Raw genomic sequence first — 19,416 nt, forward strand, 5'->3', positions numbered from 1 at the left:
CTCGGCCTCCCAAAGTGCTGGGATTACAGGCGTGAGCCACTGTGCCCGGCCCAAGGTTAATAATCTCTAAGGTCCCAAGGGGCAGGCTGAGATGGAGGGCCATAGGAAGGCCAGGTCGAGGTCTTGGTAGGGGTAAGTTGGCCAGGGGGCCAAAGGAGTTTTGTGTGTACACGTGGTAGGAGGGGAGGGTGGCGGCCAAGTAAACATGGGTCCCAGCATGCATACCATGGCTTAGGCCATTGATGTGGGGCTTGGGGTCAGCATCAGGGCTCTACAGAGGTCAGCCGTGTTTGTACAGATGGGCGAGTTGGCGCGGCCATCAGAGGCCGTTGTGTGTTTGTGTGTGTGTGAGCGAGGGCCCCGCCCAGGCCTCACCTTTGAACATGGGGCTGATCCTCCAGACCCCCAGGCACCCCTGGCTCGCAAACTGGCCGAAGGAGAGCTCCATGAAGAAGAGAGGGATCCCGCAGAAGATGAGCATGATGAAGTAGGGGAACATGAAGGCGCCTGGTAGGCAGGGAGAGGTCTGGCTCAGGAGTGGGCTCAGAGGGATCTCACCCTGGGCTTCCTGCTCAGAACCCAACAGCAAAACCTTCGTGATTGGGTAGGACCCAGGGAGGAGTGTGCCAGGCTTGAGCAGGAGCCTGGGCTGAGGCACACCACCCCAGCCTGTCTTTGAACTTGACAGAGGCTCTCAGGAAGTCTGCTCAGAGTGGAATCCAGGCCCCAGAGCCTCCATACTTGGGTGGGATTTGATGGTTTAACCAAGCGATTTCACAAGCATAAGTTGCTGAGATCCTCAAATATCTTGAATCATTTAGGGGGGCTGCTGAACCCCAGGGAATAGAACAGGGAGCCTTGAGTGGGGGTTAGGTCCTTTCTTGCCTCTCCTCACCTCAAAGGGGGCCAACTGGCAGGGCCAGGCCCGAACAACAGACTGCCAGGGTCTGGGGTGGCCTGCCTTAGGCAAAGGGTGCCTAAGCCAGGGATGGGGGCAAAGGAGGCCAAGGCCAGAGGCCAGCCTTTATCTGGAGTGGGTCTGTGCCAGGGAGAGGCTGGCCCAGGCCCTAGTGGGTGGGCTCTACCCAAGTGGGTGGTCCCTGCCCTGTGCCCGCTGGGTACCTCCCCCGTTGCGATAGCAGAGGTATGGGAAGCGCCAGACATTGCCCAGGCCCACGGCATAGCCCACGCTCGTCAGTACAAACTCGATCTGGTTGCCCCAGTTGCCCCGTTTGAGGTTCTGGTCCCTCTTGGTGGCCTCGCTGGGCACAGCACCATTCTGTGGGGACAGGAGAGAAGCTACCATCAGCAAGGCATTTGTGCTCCATGCCTGACCCTCTGGGCCTCCCCCAGCAGGGAAACCATGGACCCTCCAACACCCCTCCCCGGGCTTCCCCTCTGCTGGCAGGAGTTTCAGGCAGGCCTGGCAAGGAGGGAAGCAGAGAGTAGCGGCTGCCAGAGGCACCAAGCAGAGCTTCCCTCACCAGCCCCACAGCACCCAGTGCCAGGTGCAGAGCCCACCTGAGGAGCTGCTGCCAACGTCTGGGAGGCGGGACACTGAAGAGGGAGCTAGGGCCAGGAGCCCCTAAGCCCCTCCAAAACCTCCCCTTGCACCTCTGGGTAAGGACCTGGGAGCAGCTGAGCCTCATACCAAGCAGCCAAGTCAGGCTGGGCACAAAGGGGCCTGTGTCCAGACAGCCCCCCCACCCGTCGCCTACCACATCACCAGGCTGAGCACGCTGCCCCTGGGCAGGCGACAGCGGAGGAGGGGAGACTAGACCCCTCCTCCAGCTGAAGGCTTCTTCCTGGGGGCACAGAGTGGGCAGGGCTGGGAGGAAATGGGGGAGCAGCTGAGCCGGGCCAGACCTGGGGAGGGCATTCTGGGACTCCAGGTGGGAGGGTCCGGGGAGCTAGCTACACTGCCCATGACTGGGGAGGAGCCCTGGGGAGCTGACCTGGGCCATGGCTAGGGAGTGCTGGGCCATGAGTTGGGGAAGGAGACCAGAGTTGTAAGCCTCATGCCAGACTTTGAGGACAGACTCTGCTAGGGAAATGGAAGGAGTGGCTCTGGAAAAGCGCGGCAGGGAGAAGGATCTCTGAACAGGGAGAAGCGTCACCTGCAGGGGAGGGGGCCGAAGGTCAGGAGAGGCAGATGCGGGGATTTGCCCCAGGAAAGAATGTGGGGCCTGCAGGACTGGGCTGGTGGCCTGGGCCTCACTGAGGACAGCCCCTTGTGAAACACGGGGCCCAAAAGCTGGAACTGGCTCTGCAAGTCCCTTGGTTAAAGAAGTCCCTTAGTAAGTGCCATGCTCCTTCCACCTCTCTCCCACAGTGAGCAGGAAATTAACCAGAGCCCGAGGGCCCCAAGGGGTCTCACTAGGGAGACATGGGCTCAGTGTCACCAATAGAAACACAGAGAGACCTTAGTGCCAGAGACAGCCTCCCAGAGGTGGGCTATTCCCCTGAGAGAAACAGACAGACCCGGCATCAGAGATGGAGCCCCGTAGCCTCAGAGAGATGCCAATGACGTCACACTGACCCTCCACTTGAAAGAGACATATTCAAGGACAGCAGTCACTCTGGCCAATAAGCAAGGCAGCCTGGTGCAGGTGAAATGCTATCACATCCTGTTGCTTATGAACAAACACAGACTGGACGAATGGTCTCCCTGGGCCCCAAGTGCCTCAGATAGGCCAGGTGGGAATGCGGGCAAAGGAGGCACCAAGACCTGATGGGTGGGCACTGCAGCACAGACACCTTTGTGGGCAGCCACCCTGTGCACCCAATCCAGCAACGACCCTGGCGAGATGTGACCCTCACACACTCCACAGAGGGCAGGGGCGCAGTGCCAGGGACCATGGGTTTCCTTCGGGGAGCACCCAGAACAAATCGGTGGCTGAACAAGCCTTCTTTCATTCATTCGTTGATTCATTCATGCAATGGCAGATTTATTGACACCGGCTATGTGCCAGGCACTGTGCCAGGAAGCGGAACTTCAGCAGAGAGCTCCTACCCGCTCGGAGATGGAAGTCCAGTGGGTGCACAAGCCATTAATGAAATGTACACACATATCATCTTTAGATGCCGCTTCAGTGTGACCATAGAGGGGATCATCTCAAAATCACAAGACTATGGAAGGAGGACAAGGCGGGAAAGCTGGACTGAGGTCAAGGAAGGCCTCCCTGATGAAGAGGCTTAAAGACATGCTTAGCCCTGGGAGAGGGTGGCCCCCGGCCTGAGTGTGCCTTCTGTGACATGCCCCTACAGAATCCTGCCTGAGCACGTCACCACCTCCTGGGGCCTTCACTGGGGCAGGTGTGGCAAGATCACAGAGTCAAGGGGCCATCTTTTGGAGGCTGTGAGGCCTGCTGGGGGTGGTTTCTCTGGTCCCAAACAAATGTCAGCCAAATAGGGCTCCTATATGTTGACCCTACAATGCCAGTTTTCTTCTGTCCCAGGGTTGTTTACTGAGGGCCACAATGCCTGATTGTGCCAGCGGCACAGAGCAGCAGTTAGAGCTGTGAAAGGAACAACTGATGGTCCAGGATGGCCCCATGGGCAGGGGAAGGGCAAGGCCCTTTTCAGAGATCCAGGTTCCCAAAGCTTGAAGACCAAGGCCTGTCTCCTGTTCCCAGCAGGATGAGGGACAGATGCCCCATACCCCCCGACCAAATGGGACCACATTTGGATCCCTGAAGTCTGCTCCTTCCCTGGCATGGGAGGGTACGGGGAAGGTGGTGATGCTTCCAGCCACGTGCCACAGACAGCCGCCTGCCTGAGCCCTCAAGAGCCAGCTGCTGCTCCGTTAATGAGCCGTGTGCTAACCAGCTCAGCCGTGCGGGCTGTAGCCCAGGGAGGCCACAGCTCCCAGGACAGGGGCTGAACTGGGGTTGGCGATGGGGCTCTGGCAGGAAGTTCCTGACAACACTAAAGGTCTGCTATGTGCATAGGATCCTCGCAGAAGCAGCACCCATTTCTGCTTGGGCCTGGGTCCCAGCACTGTGGCGTTCGACCACGGGAACCTGGCCCAGGCTTGGCCTCTGACTTCAACTCCAGGGCTGTCTATGTTCAGGTGGCTTGGCTGGGGAGGGCTGAGCTCTCAGCGGAGGACAGAGCAAGCCTACCTTTCTCCAAGCAAACTGCAGGAAAGACCCTCCAAAAAAAATCCAGGCACTTTCTGGCTGCTCTAGCTCCCTTCCTCGTCCAGATCTTCTCTGGGGACCACCCCCTGACTTCCCTCCTGAGCAGCTAAATCTTTTTCAATACTGTATGGCTTTTTTTTTTTTTCTCCCTTCTTGCATAATCTTTCCTATTCTAAGCTTCTAGTTTTTCTTGATCTGCTGGGTGGACGGCTGTGTCACTGATATGAACTGTCCCTGCAGTGGTCATCAGCTGAGGTGCCCATGGAAAGATCCCTTTGTGCTCACGATTTGACCCAGACTGGCTGCCTGTCTGCCTGAGCCAGCTCAGCCCCATAGATGGGCTCTGCTCCAGGCTTCTCCTACCCCCTACCACTGTTACCACCATCTGCGCCCCTCTGCTCACCCTCACTCACTTGCTCACATCTCAGTGGGGATTAAACCATAGCGGCATGGTTCCCTCTGGCTTGGCCCCCTCCTCTGCAGGCTCCCTAAACAGCCCCTACATGCCCTGTCACCCTTCCTGGCAGCTCTAAGAGGCCACTGCCAGGACAAAGCAGCCTCCACTTGCCACTGCCATGGGCCCAGCAGGTGGTCTCCAGGACAGGACTACCTACCCTGCCCTGTCCCCAAGCTCTCCCAGCCACGGAAGGAATGGAGGCTTTCCTTCCATGGTGGGGTGGGGTGAGCTGGCGCGCGCACACACACACACACACACACACACACACACACACACACACACACCCTTCAGATGTTCCCTTACCCTTAGAGCCAGTCATCGAGACAGCAGTGTCCACTCTGGCACAAGGACTTATGATCTTGCTTGGTTTAACAGCCTCCCACCCCGTCCCTGCCTAGCTGGAAGAGCCACACTGAGCAAAGTCACTTACATAAGTCCTTTACACAGCCCTCTGCTTGGCTGATTTACTGCTCTGGCTGAGCCCCTGGAATTAAGGCTGCTCAGCTCTGAGGGCAGAACCCAGATCTCCCACTCTGCCCTGGGCTTGGCCGAGGTGGGACACTGGTGCAGGCAAGAACCCTGATGCTCTAGGGCCCACTCCTCCAGTACAGAGCTGGGCAAGTCACTTCCAGTCTTGGTATCTCAGCATCGCTATCTATGAAAGCAGGGGACAGACTAGATAAACTCACTATCAGACAAGATCGGGTGCTTTCAGGATGGCATGGCCATAGACTAGATAACCTCACTATCAATCGATCTGCCAGATTCCCAGGCCAGAGCTACTCATATTCCATAGCTCTCCCTCACCTGGAATTTTGCTATTTCTGACTTTCCCCTGTACATTCCATTAGTTCCCACTAGCTTTCCAGATTACTAAAAAAAAAAAAAAAAAATTGCCTTTTTCTTTCTGATTATAAAAGCTTAATAAGCTATCACAAAAAAATTAGAAAATACAGAAAAAGGTAAAGAGCAAATGCAGTGGCAAAGCCCAGTCCCAGGGCGAACCAGGGCCAGTCTGAGGATGCATTCCCGCCTTCTGCTCTTGCACAGACTCAGAGACCGGCTCTCCACCCTGGACGGTGACTCTGCTCTGGTGTGAGCCTCCCGCCTCCCACATCAGTGCCCAGTGGATATTTTTGTGAATTGTGAGCTTCCCCCTCCGGCTCTGGGTGGACACTGAGGAACCCTGGAGCTGCCCTGGCTGGGCGGGCCCCTCTGCGACCCAGCAGGCTTTGTGTTTAGGACTCTCCAGCCCCAGGGTTTGCTCATGGGATGAAGTCCCATCCAAGACAAACTTCATGGAGGAGAATGGGCAAGACCTCACATCCCAGACTGACTTTGAGCCCAATCAGATCGCTGGCAACTTTCTCTAAGCCCCACTGGGGAATGTAGACAGAACAGCCATTACAGTAAATTGTGGCTGCCTCAGAAGACCCCACGACCTCCTTCCTGCCAGGTATCCCTCGGTGTTTGTTCTCCCCCATCAGTCCGGGGCCCAGGCTGGCCCACAGGTAGCACCTACCCTGCAATGACAGAATCTTCTGTCCTTCACCTACATGGCACTGAGTCGGGGCAGAGAGACCCAGCTGCAGCTCTGATCTCTGGCCTCAGTTACCTGGATACGGGAGAGTCTGGGGCTGGGGGTGGAGGGACAGAACATGGGAAAATCTCCCCCGGGCCGAGCAGTCCCCAGTGGCCATTAGTGCCTCCTGCCTCAAGGAAAACCTCAGAGCCATCTCTGGGTACCTCTCAGGACTCCAGGTGCCTTGAGTCCAGGCCTTCATATAGCAGGTGAGAGAAGCAAGAATACACCTTGTGCTTATCCATTGCAGAGCCCTGACTGGCAGCAAGGGACCTTGCAATATTGTGGGCAGCAGACAGATGACTGGCACCCCCAGGCATGCTGGGCTCCACTCCAGGAGGCCCTGGGAAGAGTGATGGAGGACCCCGGGTGGGCCCTGGCCAGCTCCTTGCTTCCCACCCCAGACAAGCCCAGCAGGGAAGACTGGAAGCAATGGTCCTGTCCTGCGCTGTAGCGGCTGGGGGCGGCGTCTGCCCTCACCGACTGGCAGCAGGCAGGCACTCTGGGAAGTGGCTTTGGTTCTTGACCCTAGCAGTCCTGAGGTTTGAGGGCAGCCCTGCGTACTGCTCCTCCCAGACCCATCCCACATCGCCTCAGAGGACATTCCCTCTTTTGCCTTCTGAAGGTCAAGTTGGGATGTCCTACAGGGGAGAAGGGTAGCTTTTGAGTCTCCTCATCCTCGCTGCCATCTGCTGACATCTCCACCCGTCGCCAGCGTCCAGGGATGAGGACACACCGGCTCCCAGCCCATGCGGGCACTTGCCCTGGACCCTGGAAAATGTTCCGTGGGGTCTCTCTCTTTCCAGCTGAGACTTTTGCCCCATCCCCTTCCCCCACCCTTCACCACTGAAACCATGTACCACGTTTCCCTGCCCCCTCACCCACTCTCCCCATAGGAGTAACTGCCGTGGCACAGACAATGAGGCTGTATTGATTAGTACAATTCCTGGGCACCTCCGGCCCGTCTCCCCGGGAGCTAGGACAATGCAGCTTTGATACACAGAGCAGATTCTCAGCAGGTCCTTGGGCTGGGGGAGCCCTCACACCCCCACTCTCCTCCCCCTCGCCCCCGCCACACAGCTAACTCTTCCTGCACTCCTTTGCACAGTTGCAACTTTCTGGGTCACTTTGGCTGGTGTCTGTCTTGCTTGCTGGCTGTGCCTGCCCCTCCCTGGCACGGACCACTCAGCCCCTCTGCCCACCCGCACTCAGCCTGCCTGGCACCAAGGAGGGGGCTCAACCTTCTGGAAGGTGACTGACCTGTTCTGGGGAAGAGGGGGCCACAGGTCCATGAGCCACGGCCATCCTGGGGCGAGCGATCGCAGCCCGCGTGTCTCCGCCGCTCATTCACACCTCTGCCAGCTCCAGGGCGACACTGACGCATCCCCTGCCTCTCCCACTGCTGGGCTGGGCAGCGTCAATTACTTTCACCTCATCTCCTCCCGAAGCTCTGCCTACCCCCTCCCCTGGCCCTGCCCCTCCGGCCAGTCCTCATGCAGCCCAGCACGGGTGCTCCGGAGCTGGAGAGTGGGGTGTGTGGGGTTTGTTCTGTTTTTCCCTTGTTCCCAGCAAGTAACTGGAACAAAACACACACACATACACACACACACACACCAGAGTCAGGCAGAGCGGGTGAGAGGATGGCTCACTGCCCCCACAGAGCTGACCAGACACTGTCTGAGCCCACAGGCTGGGCTCCTGGTAGGGTAGTTGGGTGTCTGATGAGTGATGGGGTCTGCCCTGTTGGGCCCTAGATGGTGACTGGCAGCAGGATGGAAGGCACAGTCCACAGGGAAGCACCAGAGCAGCTCAGGCTCCTCGGAGGGGTGCAGGCTGGGAGAAACCAAGCCCTAGGGCTGCTAGGGCTGTACCTGACCCCCCCACCCCACCAGAGATGGGGACTCCCAACCTGCCAGGATGATGGGGCGTCTTCCTAGGAGAATGTGACTGACCACTCAAGAAAGCCCTGGCCTAGTGAACCATGCTGTCACCTGTCTGAACAAAGATGGTGTTAGCCAAGGGGGCAGTCATCCCAGAGTCCAGACAAAGGGGGGCTGTAGAATAAGAACCCGTGAGGATTTGCACCGTGATGCCCAGAAGCTGCGGTGCTAGTCTGGGAGTGTGTGCAGCGTGGGCTGGTAGGTCCAGTGGTGTCGTCACCATGACTGTGGTGGGATGCCACTCAGACCCATCCAGTCCCTTTCTCTGAGGCCACACACTGGCCAGTCTCCTGCTGACCCCAAGATACCGCAGACCAGTGGCTCGGAAGGTGGGCATATGTGTTTCAGTGCCGGGAAGGTGTCAGGCCCTTTGGAAACTGGTCAGTCAGCAGAAGGCTTGGCTTATCGTAGGACCTCAGGAAATATCAGTCAGATGGACACGTGCATGAACTCTGGTGTAAGAACAGCTTTCCTGTGAGTTTGGTGAGTGTGCAACCCCGTAGGGCACATAAGGAGTTTTGTCAAGCACAAGATGACATTAAAAATGAAAAAACAGGGCCAGATTCGGTGGCTCACGCCTGTAATTCTAGCACTTTGGAAGGAGGGCAGATCACAAGGTCAAGAGTTCGAGACCGACCTGATCAACATGGTGAGACTAACCCCGTCTCTACTAAAAATACAAAATTAGCTGGGTGTGATGGCACGTGCCTGTAATCCCAGCTACTCGGGAGGCTGAGGCAGGAGAATCGCTTGAACCCCGGAGGCGGAGGTTCCAGTGAGCCAAGATCGTGCCATTGCACTCCAGCCTGGGCAACAAGAGAAAAACTCCATTTCAATAATAATAATAATAATAAATAAAAATAAAAAGATAGCTGGGGCACAGTGGCTTAGGCCTGTTATCCCATTGCTTTGGGAAGCCAAGGCAGGAGGGTCACTTGAGGTCAGAAGTTCATGACCAGCCTGGACAACATAGTGAGATCCTGTCTCTACAAAAAACTGGCCAGGTGTGGTGGTGTGTACCTATAGTCCCAGCGACTCAGGAGACTGAGAAGGGAGGATTGCTTGAGCCCACACGTTGGAAGCTGTAGTGAGCTATGATCACACCATTGCACTCCAAACTGGGTGACAAAGTGAGACCTTGTTTCAAAAAATTAATAAAAAATAAATGGCCGGGTGCGGTGGCTCAAGCCTGTAATCCCAGCACTTTGGGAGGCCGAGACGGGCGGATCACGAGGTCAGGAGATCGAGACCATCCTGGCTAACACGGTGAAACCCCGTCTCTACTAAAAAATACAAAAAACTAGCAGGGCGAGGTGGCGGGCGCCTGTAGTCCCAGCTACACGGGAGGCTGAGGCAGGAGAATGGCGGGAACCCGGGAGGCGGAGCTTGCAGTGAGCTGAGATCTGGCCACTGCACTCCAGCCTGGAGAACAGAGCGAGACTCCGTCTCAAAAAAAAAAATAAAAATAAAAATAAAAAAATAAAAAAAATAAAATAAAAAATAAATTTTAAAATAAGATAAAAAGTCACAGGCTTTAGAGTTTGACAGTCCTGGGCTCAAACCCTAGCTCTGTCAGTTTCTCACCATATATAACCTTAGGCAAGTCCCTTAACATGTCAGATCTCAGTTTCTGCATCTCTAAAATGGGGATACCACCCGCCAATCATTGAACCTAGTGAGCAGTAGTAATAATGGTAACAGAAAATACACAGTAAGTGCTTGCTGTGGGCCAGGCACTGTCCTGGCTCAGCATACATGGGACACTTGCTTCAGAGACAGCCCGTCACCCTGTGGGCACTCACCTAGTAAGGTACAAGTTAACTTCCCATACGTTAACTCATTGGGTCCTCCCAGCTGTCCCATGAGGTAGGTCCATTATTATCTCCATGTTGGTTTGGGGAAGATGGGGACAGGCCTTGGCTCAAGCAAGTGTCCTAAGGATGGCCTCAGATCCTACTGACTCAGCTGCTCACTCAGCCAGCCTCATGCGCCTGGTCCCCAGACACACTCCCCTGACTTCCTGCAGGCGCAGACTGAGGGCCAAGGCGCTGGCTGGGCCACTGGCTCCAGGAAGGTCCAGTCACCCATGATGCCCAAATGCTCACTTCCACCCAGGGTGGGCTCTGGGCTCTGGCTGCCCTGGCCTGGGCCGGGTGCCCAGAACAGGCAGCCCTGGCTGGACGGCTTTCCCTGCTCTGGCCATGGGGACAGGAGGCGGCAGCAGCCCAGCTGGGCCCTGGCCGTAATGAGACCTCATTAGCGAGATCCAGCTGCTCCAGCCCCACTTAGGAAGGCTGACTCCCCCAGCTCCCGCCTCTGACTTTTCCTAATAAGAATGGGCATGCTTCCAGAGGGGCAAGGAGGCTAGGGTCTTTGTTGTCCCCTGTGACTCTGGAGGGACGGTCCAGCTGAGCTGGGACTGAGAAGTGCCAGGGATGGGGGAGGGCTGCAGGGCGGCTGTGTGGGAGGCTGAGCTACAGGCCTCCCTGAGTAGGTGGGCTACAGAGGAAGTGGGGAGGAAGAGGGAGGGCAGGCCCCCTGACCTGAGAGGAAGCTGAAGAAGGCTGGGCCTTTTCCTTTGGATCTAGATATTGTCCATTTCACTGAGGAGCGGGTAGCTGCTAATCTAGAATCAGCGGAAGGTCATTGCTTAGGCTGTCCTGGCTAGAAGAGCACCTCGACTGTGCTAGGCCTTATCTAAGGAGAATGGCCACTGTGTGCCAATCCCTGAGCCAGGATAGCATTTACTGGGTGTCAAATCTTGTACTGGAAGCACCTGCTGTGTGCGAGAACCTGCATCAGCAGAATGCCCACCGTGTGCCATGTCCGATGCTGAGATAGCACTCATTGTGTGTTAGCCCCAGGTGAGGAGCCCCTATGGTGTGCTAGGTCCTGCACTAGGGGAGTACCCCAGGTATGCCGAATTCTGTGCCAGGTAAAGACCCAATGTGTGCCCAGCTCTGAGCTGGGTGAGCGCCCACTGCGTGCCTGGCAGTGTGCTAGACGAATGCCTACAGGGTGATAGGCTGTCTTCTAAGGGAGTGTCTGATGTGTGCCAAGTCTGCACTAGCTGAGCATTTGCCACATGCTAAGACTTGGGTTAGGTGAGTGCCCAGGCAGGGACAGGCCCTCTACCAAGGGAGTGTCCAAGGTGTGCAAAACTTTGTGCTTGGTGACCTCCCAGTAAGGCACCAAGCCTGCACTAGTTGAGCACTTGCTACATGCCAACACTTGGGCTGGGTGAGTCCCCACTATGTGCCAGGTCCTATGACGGATGCTATAGACAGGAGGTGCCCAAACCCTCAGGGCAAAACATATGAGAACAGGTCAGGGTGGGGCAGCCCCTGGCGGCCTGTGGTGCTTGCAAGGCCTCCTGGGATTTGGATGCTCTGGCACCCAGAGCCCGAATCCAAATGAGTCTGTTCCTATTCATTGTGAGGCTTCCCAGTGGCAGAAACAATCAGCGTGCTCAGACATGAGAAGAGGTCAAGGAAGCCCGCCAAGACCCAGACTGCCCAAGACTCTGCATGAGTGGGCAGTGGCACTAGGGAGGGGACTGAGGTGGCCAGCCTGGGAAATGGTGTGACATTGGTGGGTGAAGGATTAAAACTGAGCTAGTGGGGGCTCTCTTGCCTCCTGTCCTGGGTCCCTCTCCTCCAGCCCCTTGTCCTTTGAGACCTAGGTGGCCCTGCTCCACACGTGTATGAGGGCCTAGGTCTCCATGGAAGGACCACCCCACCCACCCCCTAGTGCCCCCAAGCATCCCAGCTGCTTCCAGGCTTGGAGGCACCCTGGCCAGCTGGGTTCTCGCACAGCCCTGTCCTAGGAGCTGCTGAGGCGTGAGGGAGGCAGCTGAGCTGGCCTGGCAGAGACCATCTGGGCTGGGAGTGAGGGAGGGACACGTGCAGCGGGCATGTGGGCCTGGGCACGTGCTGGTAAGCTGCTTGTTACCCATGGGGCACTGGCTGTAGCATCCAGCAGAAGCTCCAAGGATAACACAGGGTGCCTGCCGACACTGAAGAGACTTGGAGGGCCAGTGTCCTCACACCCAAACCTGGGTAAAGTGGGATAGAAGTGAGGATCCCATGGTAGGGGCCAGTGCCTGCTCCATGCATGCCAGGGTACAAACAGAGCAGCAGAAGCCACAGAGAACTGTGATGGTCCAAGTGCATGGTTACACACATGCCCCTTAACATCCTCTTTTGATCTACCAGGGTATCCAAAGAAGAAGCCTGTCAGAATGATGCTTCCTTAGTTACTGGCCATAGGAAGACATGGGAGACACAAACGTGCTGACTGGGCTGCCTGCGTTAGCAGAGATGGGGTTTGGCTGGGACCAGCTGCCCTGTGCACCTCAGAGGCTGTGTCTAGAGAGAAGCACTGAACGGAGGTGGCTTCAGTCCCAAACTGGAACCCAAGAATAGAGTGGAATAGTCCAAGGTCATCAGCAGAGCTGAAAAGGAAGCAGGAATAGAATCTCCAAGCAACCACTGGGGGTGCCCATGGGACGGATGCTATGAGCCTCAAACGCAGCAACAGTGGGCAAAAGCCAAAGGGCAGAGAGCGGGGAGGAGAGCGAGCCTCAGCTATCTTTAGGCACATCCTAGTGCTGGGAACAGGAGTCCCAAGGCAGCATTCCCATCCACAGACAGGCCGACCGGGAGAGCACAGTCCGGGAAGCTCAGTTCAGGCAGGGACTCTGGGACACCGGGACCCATGCCCTCTGTGCTGCTCATATCTCTCCGCCTGCCCTCCTCCCAGTCCTTCCAAGTCACTCCAGAGAAAGAAGAGCAACCAGGGAGGACTCAGAGGTTTCATGGGGCTCAGAATCTCCATGGTAGGAAGGGACAGGGCCACACCCCACTTCCTATCACAAGCCCATGGCAATTCCAAGACTTCTCCAGGAAAGGTGGGGCCATGTTTGGGTTCTCAGATGGGATTCACCCCTAGCAAGTGTTCAGGTTCATAAGACCTCCATCTGGGCCCACTTCTGACCACCCAGATTTCAGGAATCTCAGGAATACTTTCAGGAGCTTGGTTCATTCAGACTTACTCCAATCAGTCAATCAGTAGGGGCTAAACAAGAGGGATGGGGCCAGGGGTTGGATGCTGGAGGTTCAGAACAGGGCCAGGTAGAAGATCCTGAGCTTGGAACAGAACCACCTGGTTCTCTCCCACAAACTGTTCTTTTTAAATTTTTTAAAATTTCTTTTCTTTTCTTTTCTTTTCTTTTCGAGACAGAGCCCTGCTCTACTGCCCAGGCTGGAGTGCAGTGGCATGATCTCGGCTCACTGTAGCTGGGATTACAGGTGCGTACCACCACATCTGGATAATTTTTGTAGTAGAGACAAGGTTTCACCATGTTGGCCAGGTTGGTCTCAAACTCCTGACCTCAGATGACCCACCTGCCTCAGCCTCCCAAAGCGCTGGGATTACAAGCGTGAGCCACCACACCCAGCCCAAGTTGTTCTTTTAAACCAGGCACTTTGAGTCCCAGAAATCTTTGGTAAGAGACAGGGCTTGTTTGAGGAGGGCTCAGTAAAGACCCCAGGCCAGTGAATCTTTCATTAAATAAGAAAAGCAACACCGGAGATTGACAGGATGGGAGCTGCTGAGGGAGGGACTGTCCATGGTCAGTCCCTGGTCCCCACCCCCGGCAGCCGTCCAGTCTAGCCTGTCCCCAGGGAAGATCTCAAGAGAAGGAAGACAACCGTTGCCTCTGGGACAGGATTTGGCATCACTTTCTTGGTTCCTGCTTCTGGTGCTGACCTGGTCCCTCCATCAGCTAGTCTTGCTCCTTCAAGAACCTCATCCAGGCCGGGCGCGGTGGCTCACGCCTGTAATCCCAGCACTTTGGGAGGCCGAGGCGTGTGGATCACCTGAGGTCAGAAGTTTGAAACCAGCCTGGCCAACATGGTGAAACACCGTCTCTACCAAAAATACAAAATTAGCTAGGCTTGGTGGCACATGCCTGTAATCCCAGCTACTCGGGAGGCTGAGGCATGAGAATCGCTTGAACCCGAGAGGGGGCAGAGGTTGCAGTGAGCCGAGATCACACCACTGTACTCTAGCCCAGGCACAGAGTGAGACTTGGTCTCAAAAAAATTACAAAAATAAAAAGAATCTCAGCCACCCCGCTGTGTCTCATGGCCTCACTACTACCTCCCCTGTGCTCTAAGGTTGAGGGCAAAGAAAAGCCAGGACTTGGGGAAAGGGTGGAGAGAGATTTTCTGAGAGTCCTCAGGAGAGCACTCAAAACAAAATGTTACTTTTCAGACTGAGAAGGACCCAGAGAAGTGGAGAAAAACCAGGCAGGGTCTGAGAGAGGAGCCCTTGATCAGCACAGACTGAAGCCGCCCGCACTGCCCCACGCTCCACTGTCCTTTCAGCACATAAGTGACCTCCTTCTGTCCGCAGCACCTCTGTGACAAGGATGGGGCGCACACCGCCTGCCTTCTGGCAGATCTTCGTGGGCTCTGTGGGCTTGGAGCCTGACATTCTCTGACCTGGTAGATGAGGGGCTACCTGCCCATGCTGGGGTTAGCTGGGAACTCAGGAACCCTGGCAGTGCTGGCCTTCTTAAGCCTTCCTGTCACGGCAAGCAGCTGGCAGGAGGTCCTGGGGGCAGGGCTTGGGACTCCCCTTCCTCCCCACAGTCTGGCCTCTGTACTCACCAGCATCCCTTTGGCACCTTTTCCTACCATGGCGGCGGTGGGTTGGGGCTTTGGTGATGGGGACCACACTCACAGGCTCTGCTTCCAGCGCCTTTCAGGCCACAGACCTCAAGAGCTGTGGAGAGAGCAGAGGGTGAGGTGAAGACTTGGCCATGTGGCCCACAGGGCTCTCCAGACAGGTAGTGCAGAGCCGCCCACCACCAGCCGGCCCAGGCCCTCTGCCAAGCCATGTCCACCTCCTGCTCCTTTCTTTCTGGAAGACCCTCAGATGCAGCTCCTTCCCAGTGCCCCCAACCTTTCCCCTGGATCTCTTGATCTCCAGGCTTCTTGTCCCAATGGGCAAAGGTCTATTTTTGACTCTCCAGATGCCCAATCCTGTAAAAGATAAAAAATGAATACCGAACTGGGATGGAGTCCAATTCCTTCATGGTCTGTGTGAATGGCTTCAGCCTTTCCCGGAAGGGAATCAGCTCCGGTCAGCACACTCTCCCCATCCTCACCCCAGCCAGGCAGCCATGATGGCCCTTCCCCATCTGGGTGGCACCCAGTGTGGGCTCCAGGGCAGCTGGGCTTGTTGTCATGTCATTCACTTGGACCGAGCTCTGGGCCGGCCACACACCCCCGTGCAGCCACGCCTCCTTGCACTCCCAGCTGTCCCCTCCACAGCAGTTCACCAGGTGAAATTCTACAAATCCTCAGCACTGCACCAGGCTAAATGTCACCTCTTCTCTGCAGCCTTTTCTGATCCACTCTCTCAAAAGAAGAAAAAAGTTGCTTCCTCCTTTCTGTTTTGTGCAAATCTCTACTAGTATTCTTATTTCATATGACACTTATTTGCTTTTAAGTTCATCAACCATGAGTCAGTGAGTTCCCCGAGGGCTTGGGACTGTTTCTTTTACCCTCTGTGCCCAGCACGTTGCACAGCACTGGGCTTGCAAGAAGTGTTAGTTGAATTGAAATGAAGGGAAATAGCGAAGGCAGGACCTCTGGAATGAGGGATCCAGACCAGCCCAGGATCTTGTGGGAAGCATCTGAGGGGCAAGGTGGGGCTGGCGAGCTGTGGGGCAGCAGCCACGTGGAAGGAGCAGCCCCACGGCAATGCTGGTGCACACTGGCTTAATGTCAGATGGGATGGAAGAAAGGTTAGTTTTTGACAGGCCTCAGGAGAAATCCATCTTCAGAGAGCCTTAAAGAGTTGTCTCATTGCATTCCAGCCTGGGTGACAGAGTGAGGTTCGGTCTCAAAAAAAAAAAAAGAGTTATCTTGGCCGGACGTGGTGGCTCATGCCTGTAATCCCAGTACTTTAGGAGGCCAAGGCAGGTGGATTACCTGAGCTCAGGAGTTCAAGACCATCCTGGCCAACATGGCGAAACCTGGTCTCTACTAAAATTACAAAAATTAGCTGGGCGTGGTGGCGGGTGCCTGTAATCCCAGCTACTCGGGAGGCTGAGGCAGGAGAATCTCTGGAACCTGGGAGGCGGAGGTTGCAGTGAGCCGAGATCACACCACTACACTCCAGCCTGGGCGACAGCAAGACTCGATCTCAGAAAAAAAAAAAAAAAAATTGTCTCATGTGAGGAAACCCCTCCTCAGGGCCTAGACCCAGGAAGGATTACAGCTCTGCCTCTCTCTGGAGCCTTTCCTGCTTTCCCAGGGAGTCTGTTCCCAAGGCTTCTCTGGGCAACTGTGCCCTACCCAAAGCCACCTGTCAAGGGCCACCTCTCACCTACAAGCCCAGGAAGTCTCTCGAAGGCTGGAGGAGAGATGAGGAGGCTGCTCTTTGCCTATGCAAATCAGCCCTTGGCTTTTTTAGGCCCTTTGCCCTGGCTGCCTGGTCTCCTGCAGAGCTTCTCTTAGGGCAGGGTGGGGACAAGATGTGACCCAGGCTGGCCTGTGGCTTAACTTCTTCTCCTAAAGAAGTTCCTGCTCATGGCTTTGGTCTTCTGGGTGCAAGTAAAGAAAGACGGGGGTGTGCTCCCTCAAAAGGAGACCACACCTTGTCTTCTCTCACCCCTGTGCCTCCCTCTCCAGCTGTAAACTCTAGATTTGACTCCCTTAAAGCCACCTGTCCTCAGTCAAGGACTAATAATGACAATGATGATAGTAACAGCAGATGGCATTAGAAAGAGCCATGTCAGCTGGGTGCAGTGGCTCATGCCTGTAATCCCAGCACTTTGGGAAGCCGAGGTGGGCGGATTACCCGAGGTCAAGAGTTCGAGACCAGCCTGACCAATGTGGTGAAATCCCGTCTCTACTAAAAATACAAAAATTAACCAGGTGTAGTGGTATGCGCCTGTAGTCCCAGCTACTCGGGAGTCTGAGACAGGAGAATCGCTTGAATCCGGGAGTCAGAGATTGCAGTGAGCCGAGATCACACCATTGCTCTCCAGCCTGGGTGACAGAGCGAGACTTTGTCTTAAAAAAAAAACCAAAAAAGCCACATCACGGGTTGGAAATTATTAAGCCCACTGGTCAGGTAAGTGAACTGAGGACACTGTGTCTCCAAATGTAGGCTGCAGAGGGCCCTCACCCAGGTTATCCTGGAATTCCTCCTAGTTTACCATCAGAGAGACGGACTCGGAGAGGTCAAATGCCTTCCTTGTAAGTGCTCGAGTGAGGACTTGAACTAGGTTTTCAGACCTGACATCTCTGACTCTGATTATCTCTGACTGCAAATGCAGTCCCTGTCCTCAGGTAGTTCGTGGACTGGAGGGAAAAGACTGCTTCATGGCGGCTTCCAGGAGAATGAGCTGGGTGTAAAGCTTTGCTGCTTCTCCTGCCTTTGACATTCCTGTTACGTGGCCCTATCCATCCATTCAGAAAACACCAACTGATTGCCCATGGCGTCCAGCCCCTTCTACGTGTGGAAGATCCACAACACCAGGCCCCACACATGCCCCTGAAGCATTTGTGGGCCACCGCTGAGAGGCAGCAGCGGGTCACAGAGGCAGTCTAGCACAAGATAAAGAGCTCGGGCTCTGGGATCTGGTAGGCCTGGGCTGGATTTCTGGCTCAGCTACTCACTAGGTATATGATTTCAAGTAAGTTACTCAACCTCTTTGAGCCTTAGTTTTCTCAATCTGGAAGATGGGGCTAATAGTAATTTCCTCATAAGATCTGAAGTTTCTGCCTAATTTTTGTCCTTACCACAAGCCCTCCACATGTTCCTCCCCTCCAATCTGTTAATCTTCCCGAAGCCCTAAATCCCTGATTCTCTCCAACAGTTTTCCACAGCCAACAGGATACGGCCTAAACTGCTTAGCAGGCATTTATGGCTGACCACAGCTAGACTAATTTATTCCATAATATTGATTGCAGGTCTGCTCTGGGCCAGAACTGTGCTAGGCACCAAGAACTCAAAGGTATCTGCACTCCTGCAGCTTACAGACTAAGGGGAAAGAGTTAAACTGATGACTAAAATTTAAAGAATTACAAACTGAGACCAGGAGCGGTGGCCCACGCCTGTAATCCCAGCACTTTGGGAGGTCAAGGTGGGCGGATCACCTGAGGTCAGGAGTTCGAGACCAGCCTGGCTAACATGGCGAAGGCCCATCTCTATCAAAAATACAAAATCAGCTGGGTGATGTGGTAGGCGCTTGTAATCCCAGCTACTTGGGAGGTTGAGGCAAGAGAATCACTTGAACCCAGGAGGCAGAGGTTGCAGTTAGCCGAGGTCGCGCCATTGCACTCCAGCCTGGGGAAAAAGAGGGAACCTCTGTCTCAAAAAATAAAAAATAAAGAATTGCATACTGAGATAAAGAATGTAAAGAGAAAAATTGTGTTATGAGACTCTACAGTAGGAGGGCCTGGCCTTGTGTAAGACTAGCGGAGGGCTTCCCTGAGGAAGTGATGTTTAAGGGTCTAAAGGAGTAAATTAGGCAAAGTGGCAATAATGAGGAAGAGAAGAGGAACAGAGAGTCAAGCAAATGAAACAATATGTGGAAAGGCTCTGAGGCTGGAGCTCAGATAGTCAGGGGGAAATGGTGAAAGATTAAAGTGGACAGAGAGGCCTGGCCAGGGCCTTTGGGGTCTGGATTTTGGTCTTCATCTTGAGGGCAAGGGTGGCTATTGAAAGCTTTTAAGCAGAAGATCAACTTCAAGGAGGAGCAATTGGTGGAATGTGCATCTTGAAACCATCCCCCTAGATACAGTGTGGAGAAAGGACTGGAGGGAGGCTGAAGTAGAAGAGAGGAAATCAATTAGAAATGGGCCAGGCCAGGCTGGGCGTGGTGGCTCACACCTGTAATCCCAGCACTTTGGGAGGCTGAGGCAGGCGGATCACCTGAGGTCAGGAGTTGGAGACCAGCCTGATCAACATGGAGAAACCCCATCTCTATAAAAATACAAAATTAGCCAGACGTGGTGGCACATGCCTGTAATTCCAGCTACTCAGGAGGCTGAGTCAGGAGAATTGCTTGAACTCCGGAGGTGGAGGTTGCAGTGAGTTGAGATGGCACCATTGCACTCTAGCCTGGGCAACAAGAGCGAAACTCCATCTAAAAAAAAAAAAAGAAAGAAAGAAAGAGAGGAAGGAAGGAAGAAAGGAAACAAGGAAGAAAAGAAAGGAAAGGAAAGGAAAAGGAAAGGAAGAAAGGGGCCAGGTCAAAAATGAGGGGGCTCA

At 55.0% G+C, this 19,416-nt stretch overlaps 1 protein-coding gene across 6 annotated transcripts in view; it reads right to left on the reverse strand.

The window, feature by feature from the left end:
• SLC6A9 (solute carrier family 6 (neurotransmitter transporter, glycine), member 9) overlaps positions 1-19,416 on the reverse strand; it is a 35,640-nt gene that overhangs the window by 13,505 nt on the left and 2,719 nt on the right. The window contains exons 1-5 of one of the 6 annotated variants that reach the window (XM_011945864.1): positions 7,442-7,723; positions 4,023-4,032; positions 1,956-2,065; positions 1,123-1,279; positions 376-507 (exon numbers count right to left, since the gene is read on the reverse strand). In XM_011945864.1, the coding sequence (XP_011801254.1) occupies positions 376-507; positions 1,123-1,279; positions 1,956-2,065; positions 4,023-4,032; positions 7,442-7,528 (496 nt within the window). In that variant the 5' untranslated portion in view covers positions 7,529-7,723. Of the gene's footprint in view, positions 1-375; positions 508-1,122; positions 1,280-1,955; positions 2,118-4,022; positions 4,033-7,441; positions 7,738-14,795; positions 14,911-19,416 lie in introns of those variants that run through there. The other 5 variants (XM_011945858.1, XM_011945874.1, XM_011945900.1 and 2 more) reach the window with 5 other exon arrangements.

The sequence above is a fragment of the Colobus angolensis genome, unplaced genomic scaffold (genome assembly GCF_000951035.1).
Source record: "Colobus angolensis palliatus isolate OR3802 unplaced genomic scaffold, Cang.pa_1.0 Scaffold106, whole genome shotgun sequence".
Taxonomy (NCBI): Eukaryota; Metazoa; Chordata; class Mammalia; order Primates; family Cercopithecidae; genus Colobus; species Colobus angolensis.